At 45.9% G+C, this 16,998-nt stretch overlaps 1 protein-coding gene across 1 annotated transcript; it reads left to right on the top strand.

The window, feature by feature from the left end:
* The first annotated feature begins 2,934 nt into the window (after window positions 1-2,934).
* On the top strand, window positions 2,935-16,789 carry MFSD14A (major facilitator superfamily domain containing 14A). The gene is made up of 12 exons (XM_061460947.1): window positions 2,935-3,148; window positions 8,442-8,537; window positions 9,668-9,730; window positions 10,343-10,470; window positions 11,252-11,366; window positions 12,073-12,291; window positions 12,564-12,677; window positions 13,063-13,134; window positions 13,861-13,973; window positions 14,141-14,238; window positions 14,625-14,788; window positions 15,461-16,789. Exons 1-12 carry the CDS (start codon window positions 3,062-3,064, stop codon window positions 15,665-15,667), a joined length of 1,476 nt encoding a protein of 491 aa, XP_061316931.1. The 5' UTR covers window positions 2,935-3,061; the 3' UTR covers window positions 15,668-16,789.
* The last annotated feature ends 209 nt before the right edge of the window (window positions 16,790-16,998 follow it).

Raw genomic sequence — 16,998 nt, 5'->3', positions numbered from 1 at the left:
TTTTTTCCCTCCTGTATGTGTAGATAATGTCACCACAGTAATCGGTTAAAATTAAGCACTAGCTTTGTTAAGAATATGATATAAAACTGAGAGCTTTCTAAACGCAGAGGCTTGCCTTATGCATATTTTGGCAGAAATAAAACAATGTTTTAATTAACATTCTTATTTCAGAATATAATTTTTTGGCATAATTTTCTATAAACTGCTGCATGCTCTTGTAAGATGTTTGCTAATGGTGTCTTTGAACATACAGCTTACTGCATTGTGCCAGGAATTTCATTTTGCGTGAGACATGCTGCTTTTTGACCACTGTGTCGTGCCTTCTGTTGAATCACATTTGAGCAGTGTTCTTGTGACTGTCTCTGTACTCCCCTGGTCTGAAAGCCCTGGCCTCCTTGTTCAGGACTGTGGTTCCTGAACTGGAGGTGGTGGGGAGCCTCTGGGTATCAAGAACCAAACTACAGGGTAGTGTGCAATGGTAGAACACCATTTTGTGGTACCAGCTTTGTACAAGAGTTTCGTCACAAGTTACCAGAAGGCAGCTGGTGATGTAGAAGCTTTTTTTTCCCCCTTGTTTTGAATACTGACTTTCTGACTGCAATGTAAGTACTATACAATATACCCTCTAGAGTACAACACAATCTGTTGATTCATGTTCCAGTTTAGAAATTGAGAGTTTTTATAACTGAAATTTATAACATATCAAAAACCTGAACAGAGTTCACAAACATATTGCTGTAGATGGTGTATAACACATTTTCCTGCCCTTTCTTGAAGGTTGTTTCACCAGCTGTGCACCAGTAATTGTCAGGACACTTCAATTCTGTCTGGTTTTTTTGTCAGTTCTGCTCTGATCTTAGTGATGACATGCAGCATGATTTCAACTTTTTTGCATCATTTTCAGGTCGTTATAGACCTAAACAGAAATTAAAGACCTAAAACCAGAAGTTAATTATTCATCAACTAAGCAAAGGAACAGAGTACTGGGATGCAGGGGATGGAGTTCTTCAAGTTTGTCCTAAAAGCAATCTGTAAGAGTGTTAATAGAAACCATTGAAACCATCATCTGTCTGGGGTTCCCTTGAGGAGATGGTAAGTACTCTGTCCATTTTCATTTAACTTCCAAAAAGATGGTACTGTCTTCTACAGCTAGCAGGTAGTGTTATGCATTTACATTGCATAGAAGGTTGAACACTACAGGTGTTTAGGTGGAACAGGCATTTTTTGTTTCTCTTCTTCAGGAGATTAAACGTTTGTCAGGAATTTGTCTCTCAGTTAAATAATGGCAGAGCGGATTATGTCAGGACTGGCATGGGTAAGTGGAGTTTGGTATCTGAGAACATGTAGCTGGCTGAAATTCATGACAGTAAAAGCAAGTCATGAATATCTAGAGTTGATTCTAAATGTATGAATGATGAATTCTTACTTGAATTGTGTGTGCTCAGCAAACTTGATATGTGAGTGCATTTCTTTAGGGAGGATATCAGTAATGGGTGTTGGTCTGATATAATAATAAGGATGTGGATAAAAACCCCGCTGTTCAATCAGCCTCATTACACAAGGTCTGCTGAGGTGCGTTAACTTCTTTAGGTGAGTCCCTTACACATCACATCCATGTTTGTATGTGACTTTCCCACCAAAATGTAACAGCACTGTCTCCAAGGGGTAGGCTTGAAACTGTCAGAATTTTAGGATCCCTCTGCTTTTCAAGAGAGAAACGCTGGACCAAAATTGTCACGCACTTGGCGTGACTTACTGAGACTTGTGACAAAGGACTGGTAATAGCAGAGGCTGCAAGTGCCCTTTCTCCCCTGTGGGTAGCCTGGTAGGACCACACTTTGTATTGTGAGCTGGAGTCTGCTTGCCTTTGTCTCACTGTGAGAGCAGAGTGGATCCATTGGCATGAGTAGGGCTGCACCTTGTGAAATTCCAAGTTCCTTAAAAGCTGCATTATGATGACATAAGAAGGAGCTTGGTCTCAAGGCTAATAGTTTAACTTAAGTGCACCCTAAGTGTTCAATGATTTGCACCCCTTTGTGATTACACACCCATAGTGCTGCCTGTGGTGAAAGGGAACTAGAGCGCAGGTTTGCCTTAGCAGTCACTGTCGGTATGGACAGGGAAGATACTCCTATGCAACTGAGGTTTTGGGGGAAACAGTGTTGCAGGAGCAGGGGAGATAAAGATAGGCAATAAGAGGCCTGGCAGATGAACAAAGAAAAGACGGGTATGAGGATGTGGCCATGGAGAGCTGTGTGTTAGACAGTGAATGAAATCACGCTGGATGTGCACAGATATTGTTCCTTTTAGTGCTGCCAGACATCAACCATTAAGGAATTTCAGAGAACCACAGAATCAACCAGGCTGGAAAAACCCTTTCAGCTCATCCAGCCCAACCCCTACCCCAGCCCTGCCAAGGCCACCACTAACCCGTGGCACTGAGGCCTCGTCTCCACGGTGTGTGAACACTTGCAGGGACGGTGACTCCAGCACTGCCCTGGGCAGCCTGTTCCAATGCCTGAAGAACGTTTCCAAGTTGGATTTTTAAGCTGGATCGCCTCAGAAGCTATGGACTTTGGCCGAATTCCAGGTATGTCCTGGAACAACTGACTGGGTTCGCTCCTTTTTTCCAGGCCCCCAGCCAGCCGGGGGAGGGGAGGAAGGCTGGGAGCAGCACTGTGGGCTCGGCTGGGAGCGGGCAGGCACAGGCCTATTGGGACCGATGCGTGTGAGGGGTGCGGGGCTCGGTGCGCCGGGGCTGCAGGGGGGAGCGCACCAAGAACCATGGCGGCGCTGAACAGCCGGGCCCCCGGTCCTCCCGCCCCCCCCCCCCCCACGGCGGAACGCGGGTGGTGCGTCCTGTGCACGTGACCGGCGTCCGGCCAATGGGGCGATCGCGTGATGCGCGCCGGTTGCGCCGGAGGGTGTGGGGGGAAGCTGGACAAGATGGCGCCGGGTGCGTGAGATCAGGCGCGGCCGCGCGGGGAGGGAGGTGAAGACCCGGCTGCCGGGGAGCGTCCGCTGCTGCCCGCGCTCCCCCCCGGGGCTGTAGGATGGTAAAATGACCCAGGGTGGGAAGAAGAAGAAGCGCGCCGTGAACCGCAGTATCATGCTGGCCAAGAAGATCATCATTAAGGACGGCGGGACGGTGAGGCCGGGCGGGCCCGGGCGGCTGTGGGGCGAGCTGGCGGTGCGGAGGGAGAGGGAGTGGGGGCCGGTGGCCCGCGGAGCTCGGTTTCGGTTTCTTTTCTGCTTCGGCCCCTGTAGTCGCGTTCTGGCAGCCCGGGCTGGTTCCCTTGAGGCAGTTGGCAGAGGAACACCTGTGAGAGCGTCACGCTAGTGCGGGTCGTCAACAGTGGTGTTGTCTGTCAGCTTAGGCCGGTGTTTAGGGCTCGGGAGCGAGTGTCGACTGAGGAGTCGGGTGTAGGAAGTTGCAGATCACTTGCGTCTGTGCGCGACCATGCGGTATTATATCTTAGTCCTAACCTAAACCTGACCTTATATTGGACATTATTGAAATGGATCTTTGCAGAAGGAATAGCAGCTGCATCAGGGCAGGTTTAGATGGAGCTGAGGAACAATTCATTCCCCACAGGGTGCTCAGGTATTGGAACAGGCTGCCCAGGGCAGTGCTGAAGTCACCGGCCTTGCAAGTGTTCACACCGTGGAGACGAGGCCTCAGTGCCATGGGTTAGTGGTGGCCTTGGCAGTGCTGGGAGCGCTTGGACTGGATGATCTCAAAGGCCAAAAGGTGTACACCAGCCTCGGTGAGTGGAGACAGCTGTGTGCTTGGAGCAGCAGTGGGCTGCACAGTGTCCCGGTTCGGCCTGGAGGAGAGCAGGAACCCTTCTGGTGGTGCTAGTGCAAAGGCTGGCTGTGATGTCTTCCCCTGCACAGGGAGTGGATCCCATCACAGCTGCCTTCTTCTTCCAGAGCCTGAGGAAGAGGAGTCCTGTGAGTGGGACAGTGCATCAGGGAAGTCCCATGAAGGGTAGTGGCAAAAGTGGTTTGCAGTTCTCTCCCGCTGCCTTGCTTCCTCTTAAATACAGAAATTGTGTAAAGAAAGGAAGCTGCTTCATGTTTTGGCTGCTGGAGCTTGGTTTTGTTTTGGTTTTGTTTTAAATTGATGAGTAGCGTTGCTTCCAGTGTAGCATTGCCCCTGGATTTTTTCCACTGTGGTATACTATGTAGCTTCTAAACACAGTATCATTATTTCAAATAAAGAGACATCTTGACAGCCTAAATTGCTGGTGGCCATTCTGTTTGTCCATTTGGAATAATAAGGGAGAGGAGGGAGGTGGTAGAGGCACTAGTGACCATGTCTGGATTACTTAGTGGAAAGAAGCAAAATTAATTCCAGTGATGGGTGTTGATGTTTCCTAGGACATGTTTTCCTGCTCTTTGTAAAGGTGGAATGTATGATATTACCCTGTACAAATGCTAAATTCAAGTATTTTAGAATGGTAATAGAAGCAGAGTACATGTTGTTACTCACGGGACATGGTGCTTCAGAATCTCTGCCTGGAGTAATCATTGGTTAAAAAACTGATTAAAATGCAAGTGTCTCAACTTGAACTCTCTTTTGCTGAGAGAGGAGAAGGGATATTCTAACACTGCATGGAGTGATACCTGCAGTACCACACTCGGTGCTTCCCACTGGTGCCAAAAGCAGAGTGCAAACTCGCATGAGTTCTGTACCATTTTCAGTTGGATTTAAGGAAAAATGGGCTATAAACATAGATGAAGGTATGCAGATTGGTGTTAGATAACAAAAATACCATCTTGTGATACTGCCTGCCTTCAAATAAATGTTTTGAGAATGAGTTTGTTTTACATATGTTTGTAAAGTCTGGTATGGCGGAGTATTCGTCATAATGACAGCAAAACTTTGTGCCTGGATTGTTTTTTAATGTTTGCTGAAAGGTTTGAGCAGCTGCCCTTGCTCTTGTCTCCTTAGTTTCTTTGCTTACCCAGCGTGCTACGTGACATTATGGGAAACGGGTGAATGTCTCCAAGTGGCAGACCAGCAATTAATTAAGCCTCCAAGTGTCTGTTTCCAGCCTGATTGGTTTAGTTTGAAACTATTGGGCATCTAAGATGACTCTGTGACTGTCGCCAGCAAGAATATACAGCTGTTTAATGAGGCAGTGTCGCAGGCAAAAAGATTTTACAGATGGGAAACTTCAGTCAGTTTCATTTATTGCCACTTCTAATCAGCAGGTCTGCCATGGAAAGAGGAAAACAAGCAGGTGGGGAAACCTGCTGTTGTCTCTACAGAGCCTCTCCTCCTGCCACAGGTTACACTGAGGTGGTGGGTACTGCAAGAGGCTGTGTTGGTGCATGGTGGTATTTTTGTGGTGGTCTTTGAAGCTTAGGAGCTGCAGCACAGGACAAAATGTGCGCTGGTGTGTACTCAAGTGTGTGTTGTCACATTCACCAGAGGAGCAGCAAAGTGCTTGTTTTCAACACTGTTCTTAATTTTGCCTTCCTTTGTGAGCAGCTGGAATTCATCTGATGTAAGATTATGCATTTTGGAAACAGCCTTGAAATGAACTAGGAGGTACCCCCTCGGCAGCGCTAGGGAGAGGCAGAGCTTAGTACTTGCTTTGGAGCCTTTGCCTCCCCGTCAGAGTGGTAACAGCCATCATCATCCATGTGATGCCTTTCTTGCTTTCAAGGTTACTCTGTTGTCAGGTGTGTGTTCTCAGGGTTGCCTGACATATCCATGTTTTATCATGGGCATGACTGACAGTACAGCATGCTTGGTTAAAGATGTTTTCTCTCTAACTAGAAAAAGGGGCATTCTTAGTACTGTTCTGTGCCACAGGTTCTGCCAGAGACTTAATACGATTGGCTCTGGCTACACGGTTGCAGGTGGGAGTTGCTGTTACGCTGATGGGAACATCCTGATTCCAGATTGTTCACACAAGCATATCTTTTCTGTGCCTTATCTCCAGGTGGAAGGCTTCTGGTTTGGTGGCACTTAGGTTATTGCATCACATGACAGACACTATGTTAGCCAGTTTGTAAAGCACAGCGGGATGGGTGTGTGGAATGGGACAGGGCTGAATACCTAACACCTGCACTGGACTTGTTGGGGTAGGAGGGCGCATCAGACTTGTCCTTGTGGGCTGAATGCACATCATATATCTTCGTGTGCTGTAATATCTCCACTTCTTCAGTTCCTTCCCTCTTTCTTCCACCTCAGGAGTATTTTTGCTATGTTATAGTTGCAACCATCTTTAAAAATAGCTGTAGAGGTGATAATCTACATGTGACTAATACTTCTTTTTTTATATATAGATCAGAGTGAATAATAGTACCTGTGATAGGGGAGCATAAGCATCGAGAAAGCAAGGAAGCTTGAGGAAGCTGGTGATCTGAGCATCACCTCTGCTTGTTTCTGCCAATGTAATGGCAACACCTGATCAGGTTCTTACAGCGGGGTGACCTGGCAGGGTCAGGAGTCACCAGCAATTGAGCTGTGCAGGATAGACACTTCAGCTGGACATGGAGCTTGTGTTTGCTGCCTGTGAACACAGTGAAGTGCTTTTGATGCTCAGTGCCTGAAGGGGCTGGAGTCGTTCCTGACTCCAGCCTCACCTGCTGTAATACGCTGGGGTCATGAGCCAGTAAAAGTGACAGGGATCTGGGGGCTGTAGGAGTGAACCTGGCTTCATGAGAATGTTGCTCACAGTTTGTGCAGAGCTGGATAGATTTTAACCCAAAACTAAAGTAAGGGTCGTGGGTGGAAAGGGAGAGGAATTGTGGGAAGTGAAGATAATTATAGCTGCTTTCTGTACCTACAAAGACTGTTAATCTACATCCTAAAGAGAGCAGGCTATAAACATAGCAGAAATATCTGTGTGGTATGTCTGTATTTACTGAAAAGGGCTGGGGAAAGAAAATGAACACAGTGCTAAGGTACATTTGTAGCTCACCTGTAGGATGGTAAATATTGGTATAGTTACTTTAGAAAATTATTATCTTCTCTAGCAGTAGGGGTGAATGGCCAGTGTGGTTTTCTGTACTTCCTACAGTTGTTCAGAAGACTTTCCTTCCTCCATCCCACCCCCCCCACTTGTTGGAAATACTGGAATCTGGAAAGAAGGGCTAGGTATGACTTGCATAAATCTTGTCATAAAAGCAAGACTGTAGTATTAACTGCCCTTGCCTTCAAATTGTGTAGTGTTTGAGGTTGGAAGGCACTTGTGAACATCTCTAGCCCAGCTACCCATTCTCATTCCCCAGACAGGTCAGCTGGAGCAGTCCTGTCAGGTTTAGGGGTGGAGGCTCCACAACCTCACTGAGCAGCCTGTTCCCCAGGGCTTGTTTTGTTCCAGGTTTAAGTAGAATTTCCTGTATTTCAGTGTGTACCTTCAGAGCTGGCCCTGATGCCTCTGAGAGGAGTCTCACTGCTTGTCTTTGCTCCCTCCCATCAGATATCTATACACATTGGTAAGACCCCCCTGAGCTTTCTTGGGAAGCAGCGAGTTTGCTGAGTACAAGTGCTAGGTCTGATCAGATCGGTGGTACTCTTGTCACCTCCAGACAGAGCCAGGAAGGTAGATGCTAAGACAGCACTCGTAAGCTTATAGCATGCTCATGAGATTTCTCAGGAGTTACTCATCCCGCCTCCCTCTGAAAATAGCTAGTGCACCGTTTCCTCAATTTGCAAATGATGAGCTGTGGCATGTTGTTTGACAGGCTGGCATTTACAGGTCTATGAGATGAGCAGGTTCTCCCACCAGTGCTCTTTTTGTTCTCCTCAAAAACTGCTTCTGATTATACTAAATCACCAAATAATTTAAAGTTCCTTACTTCAAATCTTTTATCTAGGTCTCTTTCTGCAGCTGGGGCACATTTTGGCTAACGTAGGCCTGCTGTCAGGATTTGGGAAGTGATCAGTGCTGTTCCTGAGCTTCACTTCTAGTGTTCATTCTTTCAGTTTTTCTTCCCTGATTCAGAGCTCAATTTTATCTGTAGCCATGGTGCCTTTTAGTAGCAGAAGTACTCTAAAGCTGTTGGGCAGACCGGGTTATCGGGCTTTGCCATGTTTTGAAATGACGAGAACTTGATTTCCATGCAACATTGTGTGGTCTTAAACATTTTTTCTCGAGGAAGAGGAACTAACTCCCCAAAGAAGAGGCTGTCTCTGCTCTCAGCATCCTTGTTCCCCAGACTGGCAGTACAAGTGGTTTATTTTTCACTTTGAGATGGGAGCAGGCTTTGTATTCTGCAGGGGATTAAGACACTTAAGGATGATGGTAGCAGAGGGTTAAAAAAAGGAATGTCAGAATACCAGTTAGCTTGAGTAACTATTCCAGGTTCTGAGTCCTGTTCCATTCCTTAATTCTTCTGTTTGTAGTGTTCCCATGCATTTCTCGTGACAGTGGTAGATTATTAGATGTTTTGATCACCTGTTTTTTCTCTTGTTTTAGCCTCAAGGAATAGGTTCTCCAAGTGTCTACCACGCTGTGATAGTGATCTTCTTGGAGTTCTTTGCTTGGGGACTCTTGACAGCGCCCACCCTGGTGGTAAGTGATAGGCTGAAGATTCTTTTCACTGTATGGGAGATGGGACATTTGCTGCAAAGGCACTGCACATCTTCTGAATTAAATGACAGTTCTATAGCATTGAGCTGCTCTGTTGTGCACATGAGAAGTTTTGTGTTTTAAATTCCTGGAAGCAGCAGTGTAATGGGGCAGCGGGGCTGTTTATGTGCAGTCTGCTAATGCTCAAGCTGACATGTAAATATGTTCTGACTTGAAACCAGCGAGATGGCAGTGAAATCTCTTTCCTTTCAAGGTACTACAAAAATTTAGCACATTACACATTAAGGACAAAAATACACTTGAAATTTGGTCAGGTTTCAAAGGAGGGAGATCTTTGCTGACCTGGCTGTGCTTGAAACGGAGGCTTCAGCATACAGACCCTGTTAGACCAGTCAGGAGCTTCCCTGTGATTAGTGAGCCAGTCATCCCAGCGTGTTTGTACCAAATTATTTTCTAATGGAGTTAGTTGCTTTCCGTCTGAATTTAATCTTTGAGAGTGACACATGCTTGCAAATTAAAAGGAGCAAAGGCTTAAAGATCTCCAAGCAGACTCCACCTAAAACGCAGTCTTGGTGCAGCTTGGTAAGCTGATGTTGACCAGGGACAGTCTCCTCCTGGAGATGAGCTGCACTTTGGTCACTGGATGGAGTCCATCTCGTGTAGCACAGTCAGACTGAGGGGTGCTCCTGTCTTACCTGCACAGCTGGGCTCTAGCCACCGGGTGGAAAGGCACTTGAGAACGATGGGGTCTCTCCACTCCCTCCCCAGGTCCCACAGGTAAACAGTAGCATGTGGAGACTCGAGCCTGAGACCGTTTTCTGGGTTCCCTGTGGTCTGTTTAGATTTCAGGCACTGAAACTGGATGACAGGGATCCTTCCCCAGGTGTGGAGGGAACTGAGGCCTCTAGCACATAAAACTAAAATCTCAACGTGCCTTCCGTGTGAATTAAAGACTAAATAGATTATTCATGGTTCCTCTTGTTTTTCTTTCCCTGTATTCTATGGAAGTGTTAAACTCCTGTGGTTGTGCCACTGTAGATGTTGGACACATCACGAGCGGTGTGTGTAGTTAATACTTTGTGTAAGTTACAGTGTTTGTATTTTTTCTCCAGGTTTTGCATGAAACCTTCCCAAAACATACATTTCTAATGAATGGTCTAATTCAAGGAGTAAAGGTAAGGTGCAAAAGTTTCTAGCAGGCACAATGCAAAGTGAGTGGTGGGACGAATAGAGAATTGACTGGAAAACGTAATCCAGAGTTCTTTCAGTAGAGCTTTCACAGTACAAATAAACCAAGGGAATACATTGTTGCTAAAAAAGCAAATCTGCATCTTTTAGTAAGATACCGTTTTGTCTCTACCCACTGTTTGGGGTCAGCAAATAGGAAGGCAGTTGACCAGTCCCTGATGGCACCATGTGGTGTTACAATTGGGTAGTGGTTTACTTGGAGCTTGTTGCTGCGGTGGGGCTTTTTCAATTACTTACATTTATGTGAATTCAAAGTACATAAAACTACAAAACACAGTTCATGAACCTGCAGGTGCCACTGGATCATCTGCATTTTGAATTTTGTGTGGTTCTGAGGTAACAGATCTCAAATTGTTACCTCAGCTGTGTGTAACCAGACATGGGTAACACTGGACCATGTTGCCTTCAGTGCGTTGCACGAGAGTCATCAGCTTTACTCAAAAGTAGAGGCCTGGCTGCTCTCAGTTTGTGGTAGGATTTGCTGTCGCTGTTCTAACCCCTTCCAACTGTTCTAACAGGAAATGTTTTGTTTCGTTTAGGGCTTGTTATCCTTTCTCAGTGCCCCACTCATTGGTGCCCTGTCCGATGTATGGGGACGGAAGTCCTTCCTGCTGCTAACAGTGTTTTTCACCTGTGCACCAATACCACTGATGAAGATCAGCCCATGGTTAGTGGATGCTTTCACACTAGATCTGTTGTTTCTTGACAGCATTGCTTGTGTTTGTGCTTCATGGAGGGTTGATGCTTTTGTATTGCTTTGGTGCAAAGCTGGGAGAGCAGAGTCAAACTGGAGCAGCTGCCATGAGGCCAAATGCCTTGGTGAGGATTTTAAGAGCTGTAGGTTTTGAGCTCTTTGCTGAAGGCCCCACTTCCTACTTCAGGTACTTCTGCCTGGAATGCTAGGATGCTAGACTGATACTAAGATACTGGAATGATCTCCAGTAAACTGCAGGGCAGAGCCTCTTCAGGTACCTCTGTGAGCCTTTCCAGCCTTCACTGTGGTCACACATTGTTCCTCATCCCTTTTCTGGGAAGTAGCTTGTTTCTAAGTGTAGATTCATGGTGCAAATGACACGTCTGGTGTCTATAGCACAAAGATAAGGCTTGTGCTGACCTCTCAATGACCAGATTCTCAAAATCCTGAAGTTCCCGATTTGCTTTGGGTCACAGGCCTCCAGCCAAAGGTAAATCCAGCACCTCATCTCCTACAAGTTCTTAACCACAGCAGCTTTCTGTAGATGTTACAGAATTCCAGTGCTTGCCCTTGGTGCACTAAGGAGGAGCTGCACAACTGTATCGGCATGTTCAGTTTAGCTTTATCCACGTTTAACTTGGTATTTGTCACGGCAATTTGGGTAAGGTGATTTATTGTTGAACTGTGCTCAGGCTGTGAATAGAGGCTCTTTGTTCCATTTACTGTTCTGATGGGTTGCTTTGCACTGTTCTAGGTGGTACTTTGCCGTAATCTCCGTCTCTGGAGTGTTTGCAGTGACGTTCTCTGTGGTTTTTGCATATGTAGCAGACATAACCCAAGAACATGAAAGGAGCATGGCCTATGGCTTGGTAGGTATTTTTGGGGCCTTGTTCCTGTGTCTTTAGCACTAAACCCTTCAGCAGGGGAAGCTTTTCAGAGTTGTATTCTTGTCTCTTCTGTGGCAAGTTTGGAGCAAGGTTTTTCTGTTGAATTGTTTTTGTTGCCCAGTCCTGTGTCTCTTGAATATTCTGCTTCTAACTTCAAACCTGTTAAAAGCTGGCTTTCATATGTCTGTCTTAACAGTTGTTACCAGTGTTCATGGTGTAGTTTGGGAGGCTCTGAGTTACCCCTCCATTGTTTCTCACACAAGTACTACCCCATTGTCTTGTCAAAAATCTTACCTTTTGTTTCTGGATGCTGCTGGAACTGCTGCTGTGTGACAGCTGGATGCTGCCTGCTCCAGTCTCCAGGCACTGCTGCAAGCAGTTTGTTTGTCCAGGTTCTTACACCTCCTCTCCATTTCTCGGTGTCTCCCGGTGACCTGCCCGGTCTCAGGGCCCTCAAGCCCTGCAGTTACAGAGGAGCAGAATGGGAACTAAATAGTTTCTTTCTGCCTGTACACATCAGGAATTGAGACATGCTGGGAAAGAGCCACTGCTACCCCAGTGTCCCAGGAGGAAAGTTACTTTCAATCCCTACCTGATGGAAATGGTTAGGCTTGTGAAAATGGGGGCAGGTGGGTAACAGGACTGTTGACTTTTGACTGTGAATCTCACCAGCTGCTCCTTGTTGTAGGTGTCAGCAACTTTTGCAGCAAGTTTAGTTACCAGCCCTGCTATTGGTGCCTACCTTGGTCGAGTCTACGGAGACAGCCTGGTCGTGGTGCTGGCTACAGCCATAGCCCTGTTGGACATCTGCTTTATTCTTGTTGCTGTACCAGAGTCGCTGCCAGAGAAGATGAGGCCAGCGTCCTGGGGAGCACCCATTTCGTGGGAACAGGCTGACCCCTTTGCAGTAAGCTATGATAATGTGGAGTATTTGTTAGTTGTAAACCTTGAGCTTTTGAGACAGGGAAGAGAATGAATTCACTACGTTTAAGGCTTGAAAAACCACATCTTTCAAGTTTAACTTTGTGTTGCTGCTAGTACTTTGCCAGTGACCACGCAGGGAAGGTTCTGGTGGTACCACAGCACAGCCCCAGGAATTGGCAAGCTTTTGGGATTCTTGCTAGGTTGCTTGTTGAATATGAAGACTAAATGGTGCCTAATACTATTTTCTTGCCGTAGTCACTGAAGAAAGTCGGCCAGGACTCAATCGTGCTGCTAATCTGCATAACGGTCTTTCTTTCATACCTCCCGGAGGCAGGGCAATATTCCAGCTTCTTCCTGTACCTCAGACAGGTAACTGAACGTTTTGATACGGATTTGAACAAAAATGAATTTACCAGGCAGTTTGCAGCATGGATGGATGAATGCAGGACGTGGAGATAACCAGTGCGCTTTGCAGCTTCCGGCAGGTTTAAGTCCTCTTCCTGTTCTGGTTTTGTCTCTTTTTAGAGACAAATTGTTTTCTATTTATGCCCCTTTTTTTGTGTGTACTTGCTTGGAAGCAAGGACACACAATGGAAGGAACAAACCAAACACATCCCCACCCAACAAAACCCCACCTTTTCTTCTAAGTTAGGGAGGGGTTGAATAATGCCAGCTGTGTGCAGTGCATTTGATGTTTGTGACACCTTGATACGTACTTTACTGTTCATCATTCGGTTGCCTTTTTTTAACACAGATCATGGGATTTTCTTCGGAAAGTGTTGCAGCATTTATAGCAGTCCTTGGGATTCTTTCCATTATCGCACAGGTGAGTTTCTGCTCTGCATTCCATTGGCTTGGTAACTCCAGAAGAGCCAAGTGCTGTGCAGAACTTTCACAATGCTGCAGTTCCCTTAGGTGAAAACCCAGGCAGGGTTTGGTTCCTTAGCGTCCAGACTGCCTTGTGTTGGGAAAACCACATCCTTTGTGCATCAAAGAAGAGGTGACAGTTTGTTCATGTTATTTGACAGAATCCCAGCCTGGTTTGGGTTGAAGGGACCTCAAAGCTCATCCAGTTCCAACCTCTGCCATGGCACCTTCTACTAGAGCAGGTTGCTCCAAGCCCCTGTGTCCAACCTGGCCTTGAACACTGCCAGGGATGGGGCAGCCACAGCTTCTCTGGGCACCCTGTGCCAGCGCCTCAGCACCCTCACAGGGAAGAGCTTCTGCCTTAGATCTAACCTAAAGCTCCCTTCATTCAGTTTAAAGCCATTCACTGGTCCTGTCACCACAAACCCTTGTCAAAAGGGCAGGTACTTGCTACACAGTTGCTGGTTCTTTAGTGGAGATTCCTGAATTCTTGGCAAATGCTGCTTACAGAGAATTGCACTTGGCTTTTGAAAATTAATTTGCATGTATTTAACATTCAGAATAGAATGTTTTGAGGTGTTTTGCTTTTTTAATTCATTACTCAAGCCGCATGGGTTGAACACTTAGAATAAAATGTTGTTTTTCTTTGAAATGTTTCATTTTTCTCTCTTTTTGCCGGTGTCAGACAATAGTTTTGAGTTTACTGATGCGGTCTATTGGAAACAAGAACACCATCCTCCTGGGCCTTGGCTTTCAAATACTGCAGCTCGCATGGTACGGCTTTGGATCAGAGCCCTGGTAGGTGAATATCATTGCAGTGTCTGAACGATCCAGCCCTTTCCTGCATGTTACCCTTTGTCCAAGGGAGATACTCGAGTGTGCGTTTGGGTACACATATGTACACACGTACATGTGTGCCCACGTGCCGCGGGACAGCGCAGTCACCCGTGTCTGTGTGCTTGCAGGATGATGTGGGCTGCTGGCGCCGTGGCAGCCATGTCCAGTATTACTTTCCCGGCTGTAAGTGCACTGGTCTCCCGAACGGCGGATGCTGACCAGCAGGGTACGTGTTGTCCTCATTCAGATTGCGGCTTCCAAGTATTATGTCCTTCTGGCACACAGGGAGAACATTCACCAGGTCTCAACAGCAGCAAAATCAATAGCAAACTTCAGGTGCTGGCTCTTGCCTCACGTTTGACAGACATTTGCTATGTTCTGCAGGTTGCACACAGCAATTTACTCAGTGAGACAGCAAAAATACTTGAATAATGGCAACTTTTCTGCCCCCCCCCCCCCCCCCCCGCTACCTTGCTACCCAGTATTGCAACATCATTTAGAGACACTTGCCTGCTTGCATCAGTTTTAAGTGACTGAAGTACTGTCGATCCATTAAAAATAGTTAATTCTAGACGTATAAATATAGATAACGGTGTATTTTACTGTTTCCAGGTGTTGTTCAAGGGATGATAACAGGAATTCGGGGCCTGTGTAATGGCTTGGGCCCAGCACTTTATGGTTTTATATTCTATATCTTTCACGTTGAACTGAATGAACTCCCCATGCCCGAGTCCCCATCAGGAGGCAGCGTGGTCACACAGTACCATTTGCAACAGGTATTCTTATTTTACTTACTGTTTTCAAAAACACAAGCTGGGAGGAGAGCCTGTGCCCGCTATCTCCTGAGCGTCACTGTCTGTAGCCTACTGAAGTGTGTAACAAGATTCTTCACTCACTCTTGCCAAGGGTGGTTGATCTCTGTTTAACTTTACCTGGATGGCTTTAGTTTAACTCTTGGAGACAGCTGACTGTAGTTGGGGAACTGCTCACCCCTGTGAAGAGACTTGATGGAGGAGAGGATGGGCTGAACAGCAGCGTCCTGATGTTCCTGTCTCCCTGGGCACTGTATTTCTGTTTCACCTTGTATGTTTTGGTTTTGTTGCTCTTTAACCAAGCTTTCTGTATTTGCTTTAGTTCCTGATGGATATTAATTTGTTGAGGAGACTCAGCAGAAAGAACTTTCACTAGAAGAGGAAGTGGGGGAGCAGTAATAGGAAAGCATCTGCTCCCTCTCGTAAATGTCCTTTCCCCTATGGGGACATGTACTGAGGTGCTGAGTGTAGCAAGTGACAGTTCTTCCTTTAAGGTCTCCTTTAAGCTCATCCAGTCCAACCGTTCCCCAGCACTAAGCCATGTCACTGAGGGCTGTGTGTGTAATGAGCAGCTGTGGTCTGCTCCCGGGTGGCTGAGGGCCCTCTAACCCTGTGTGGTGTTCCTGTTGTTTCCAGAACTCCATCATTCCTGGCCCCCCTTTCCTGTTCGGAGCCTGCTCCGTGCTGTTGGCACTACTCGTTGCCTTGTTTATCCCTGAACACACCAACCTGACTGTCCGCTCCAGCAACTGGAAGAAGCACTGTGGCGGCCATGGCCACCCCCACAGCCCCCAGGCTCCTGGGGAAGCTAAAGAACCATTGCTGCAAGATACAAACGTATGACAAGAATTTAGGAAGGGATTTTGGACTTTGTTTTCCATCAGCAGTTTGGGATACACATTCCAGTTCCATCCAAAATGTCAGTTCTTAAGGTGATCTTAAGAAGTATATTTCTGCATGAAATCCATAGGAATTAAAAAAAAAAAAAAAAAGTTTCTCCAAAGATGTTGCCACTGAGTTAATAATTTGCTTTTAAACACAAACTGTTACGTACTTGTCTCTTGCCATGAAGTACTGTTACTACTCAACCATTACCTTGTAGTTCAGAGACAAAACAGACCAGTCCAGGCATGAGCATGTGTCCTTCTGCTTCCTTAAGGTGGTGAGCTTTAATTCCAGTTGTGCCAAGTCTCAGTGAGACACAGTGGCACCCCCGGGGACCCCATTGTAACGGTGTGAAGTCCTGGGTCAGGTGATTCAAAGCCTTAATGTCCATGTACTCCAGGAGGAGCAGGGGAATCAGGACCATTTAGTTTCAAAGGCGTAGGGCAGGTTTTTTAGGTTTGTACTAATATGAAATCACAGGAGCACGCTTGCTGAGCAGTCAGAGTTATTTTTATGTAAGTGCATTTACTCTTTCTATCTTTGAATAAACGGGAGTAGCAAACACTTGGTTAAGTGGGTGTTTGTTTTGAGCCTTCAGCGTTTACTGCTGGCTCCAAACCTCTGCTTCCCTATGTACCGTTTATTATACCACTCTATTTCTGATGTTTGCATAATCATACAAGGACCTCAAAACTTGAATACACAGACTGAACTATAAGCTGATGATAGCCTTGAATATGTCCGTGTGCTATATAGTGGCCTTTGAGGACTGTCACAATAACCCTTTTGCATTACAGAGCTAATGTTTTAGTCCTAAATTTTCAGGACCCTTAGTACAGAAGAGAGCTTTATACAATTACTGATGTGAATTTCTCAAAAAGTGTATATTTTTGTGTCCAGTTGTATTATTTAAGTGTTCCTTTGTATAAATTTGTGTATAAAGTATTGTATAGGTTTAAAATGTTTTCATCTTGTGGTTATTGCTTAATGCTTTTTTACCTTTGAACGTTCATCATGGTTGACCAAGAGCAGGAAAAAAAATGTAAATATCCTGTTAATAAAGTTGAATATTTTAATGAATTTTTAAATAATTGGTCCTGTCTCTTAAAGCTTCAACTGACGTAAGTGGTGTAGTGTATGTGTGTGTTGTACTGCAGCAAGTGAGAAGCGCTGTCAGTGCAGCGGGCTCATGAGTTAACGCTCTTAAACAGTTACTAATCGGGTTTTGATAAAAATCATTTAATAGTTCCATGGAAACCTTCACATGCCAAACCCAGTGACCATCATAC

This window comes from Pezoporus flaviventris, unplaced genomic scaffold, assembly GCF_033815535.1.
Source record: "Pezoporus flaviventris isolate CSIRO_AGI_PZ_B2104156 unplaced genomic scaffold, CSIRO_AGI_Pfla_v1 ptg000001l, whole genome shotgun sequence".
In the NCBI taxonomy this organism is placed as follows: domain Eukaryota; kingdom Metazoa; phylum Chordata; class Aves; order Psittaciformes; family Psittacidae; genus Pezoporus; species Pezoporus flaviventris.
Note: the sequence above shows the minus strand (reverse complement) of the source record. Positions and strands in the feature narration are given on the sequence as shown.

What these genes read in the sequence shown, in the direction of transcription:
- MFSD14A (XM_061460947.1), top strand. Translation starts at nt 3,062, where the DNA reads ATGACCCAGGGTGGGAAGAAGAAGAAGCGCGCCGTGAACCGCAGTATC. An exon ending in GGAGCATGGCCTATGGCTTG is followed by an intron (nt 11,367 to 12,072) that starts GTAGGTATTTTT and finishes TCCTTGTTGTAG; the next exon opens with GTGTCAGCAACTTTTGCAGC. An exon ending in AACAGGCTGACCCCTTTGCA is followed by an intron (nt 12,292 to 12,563) that starts GTAAGCTATGAT and finishes TTCTTGCCGTAG; the next exon opens with TCACTGAAGAAAGTCGGCCA.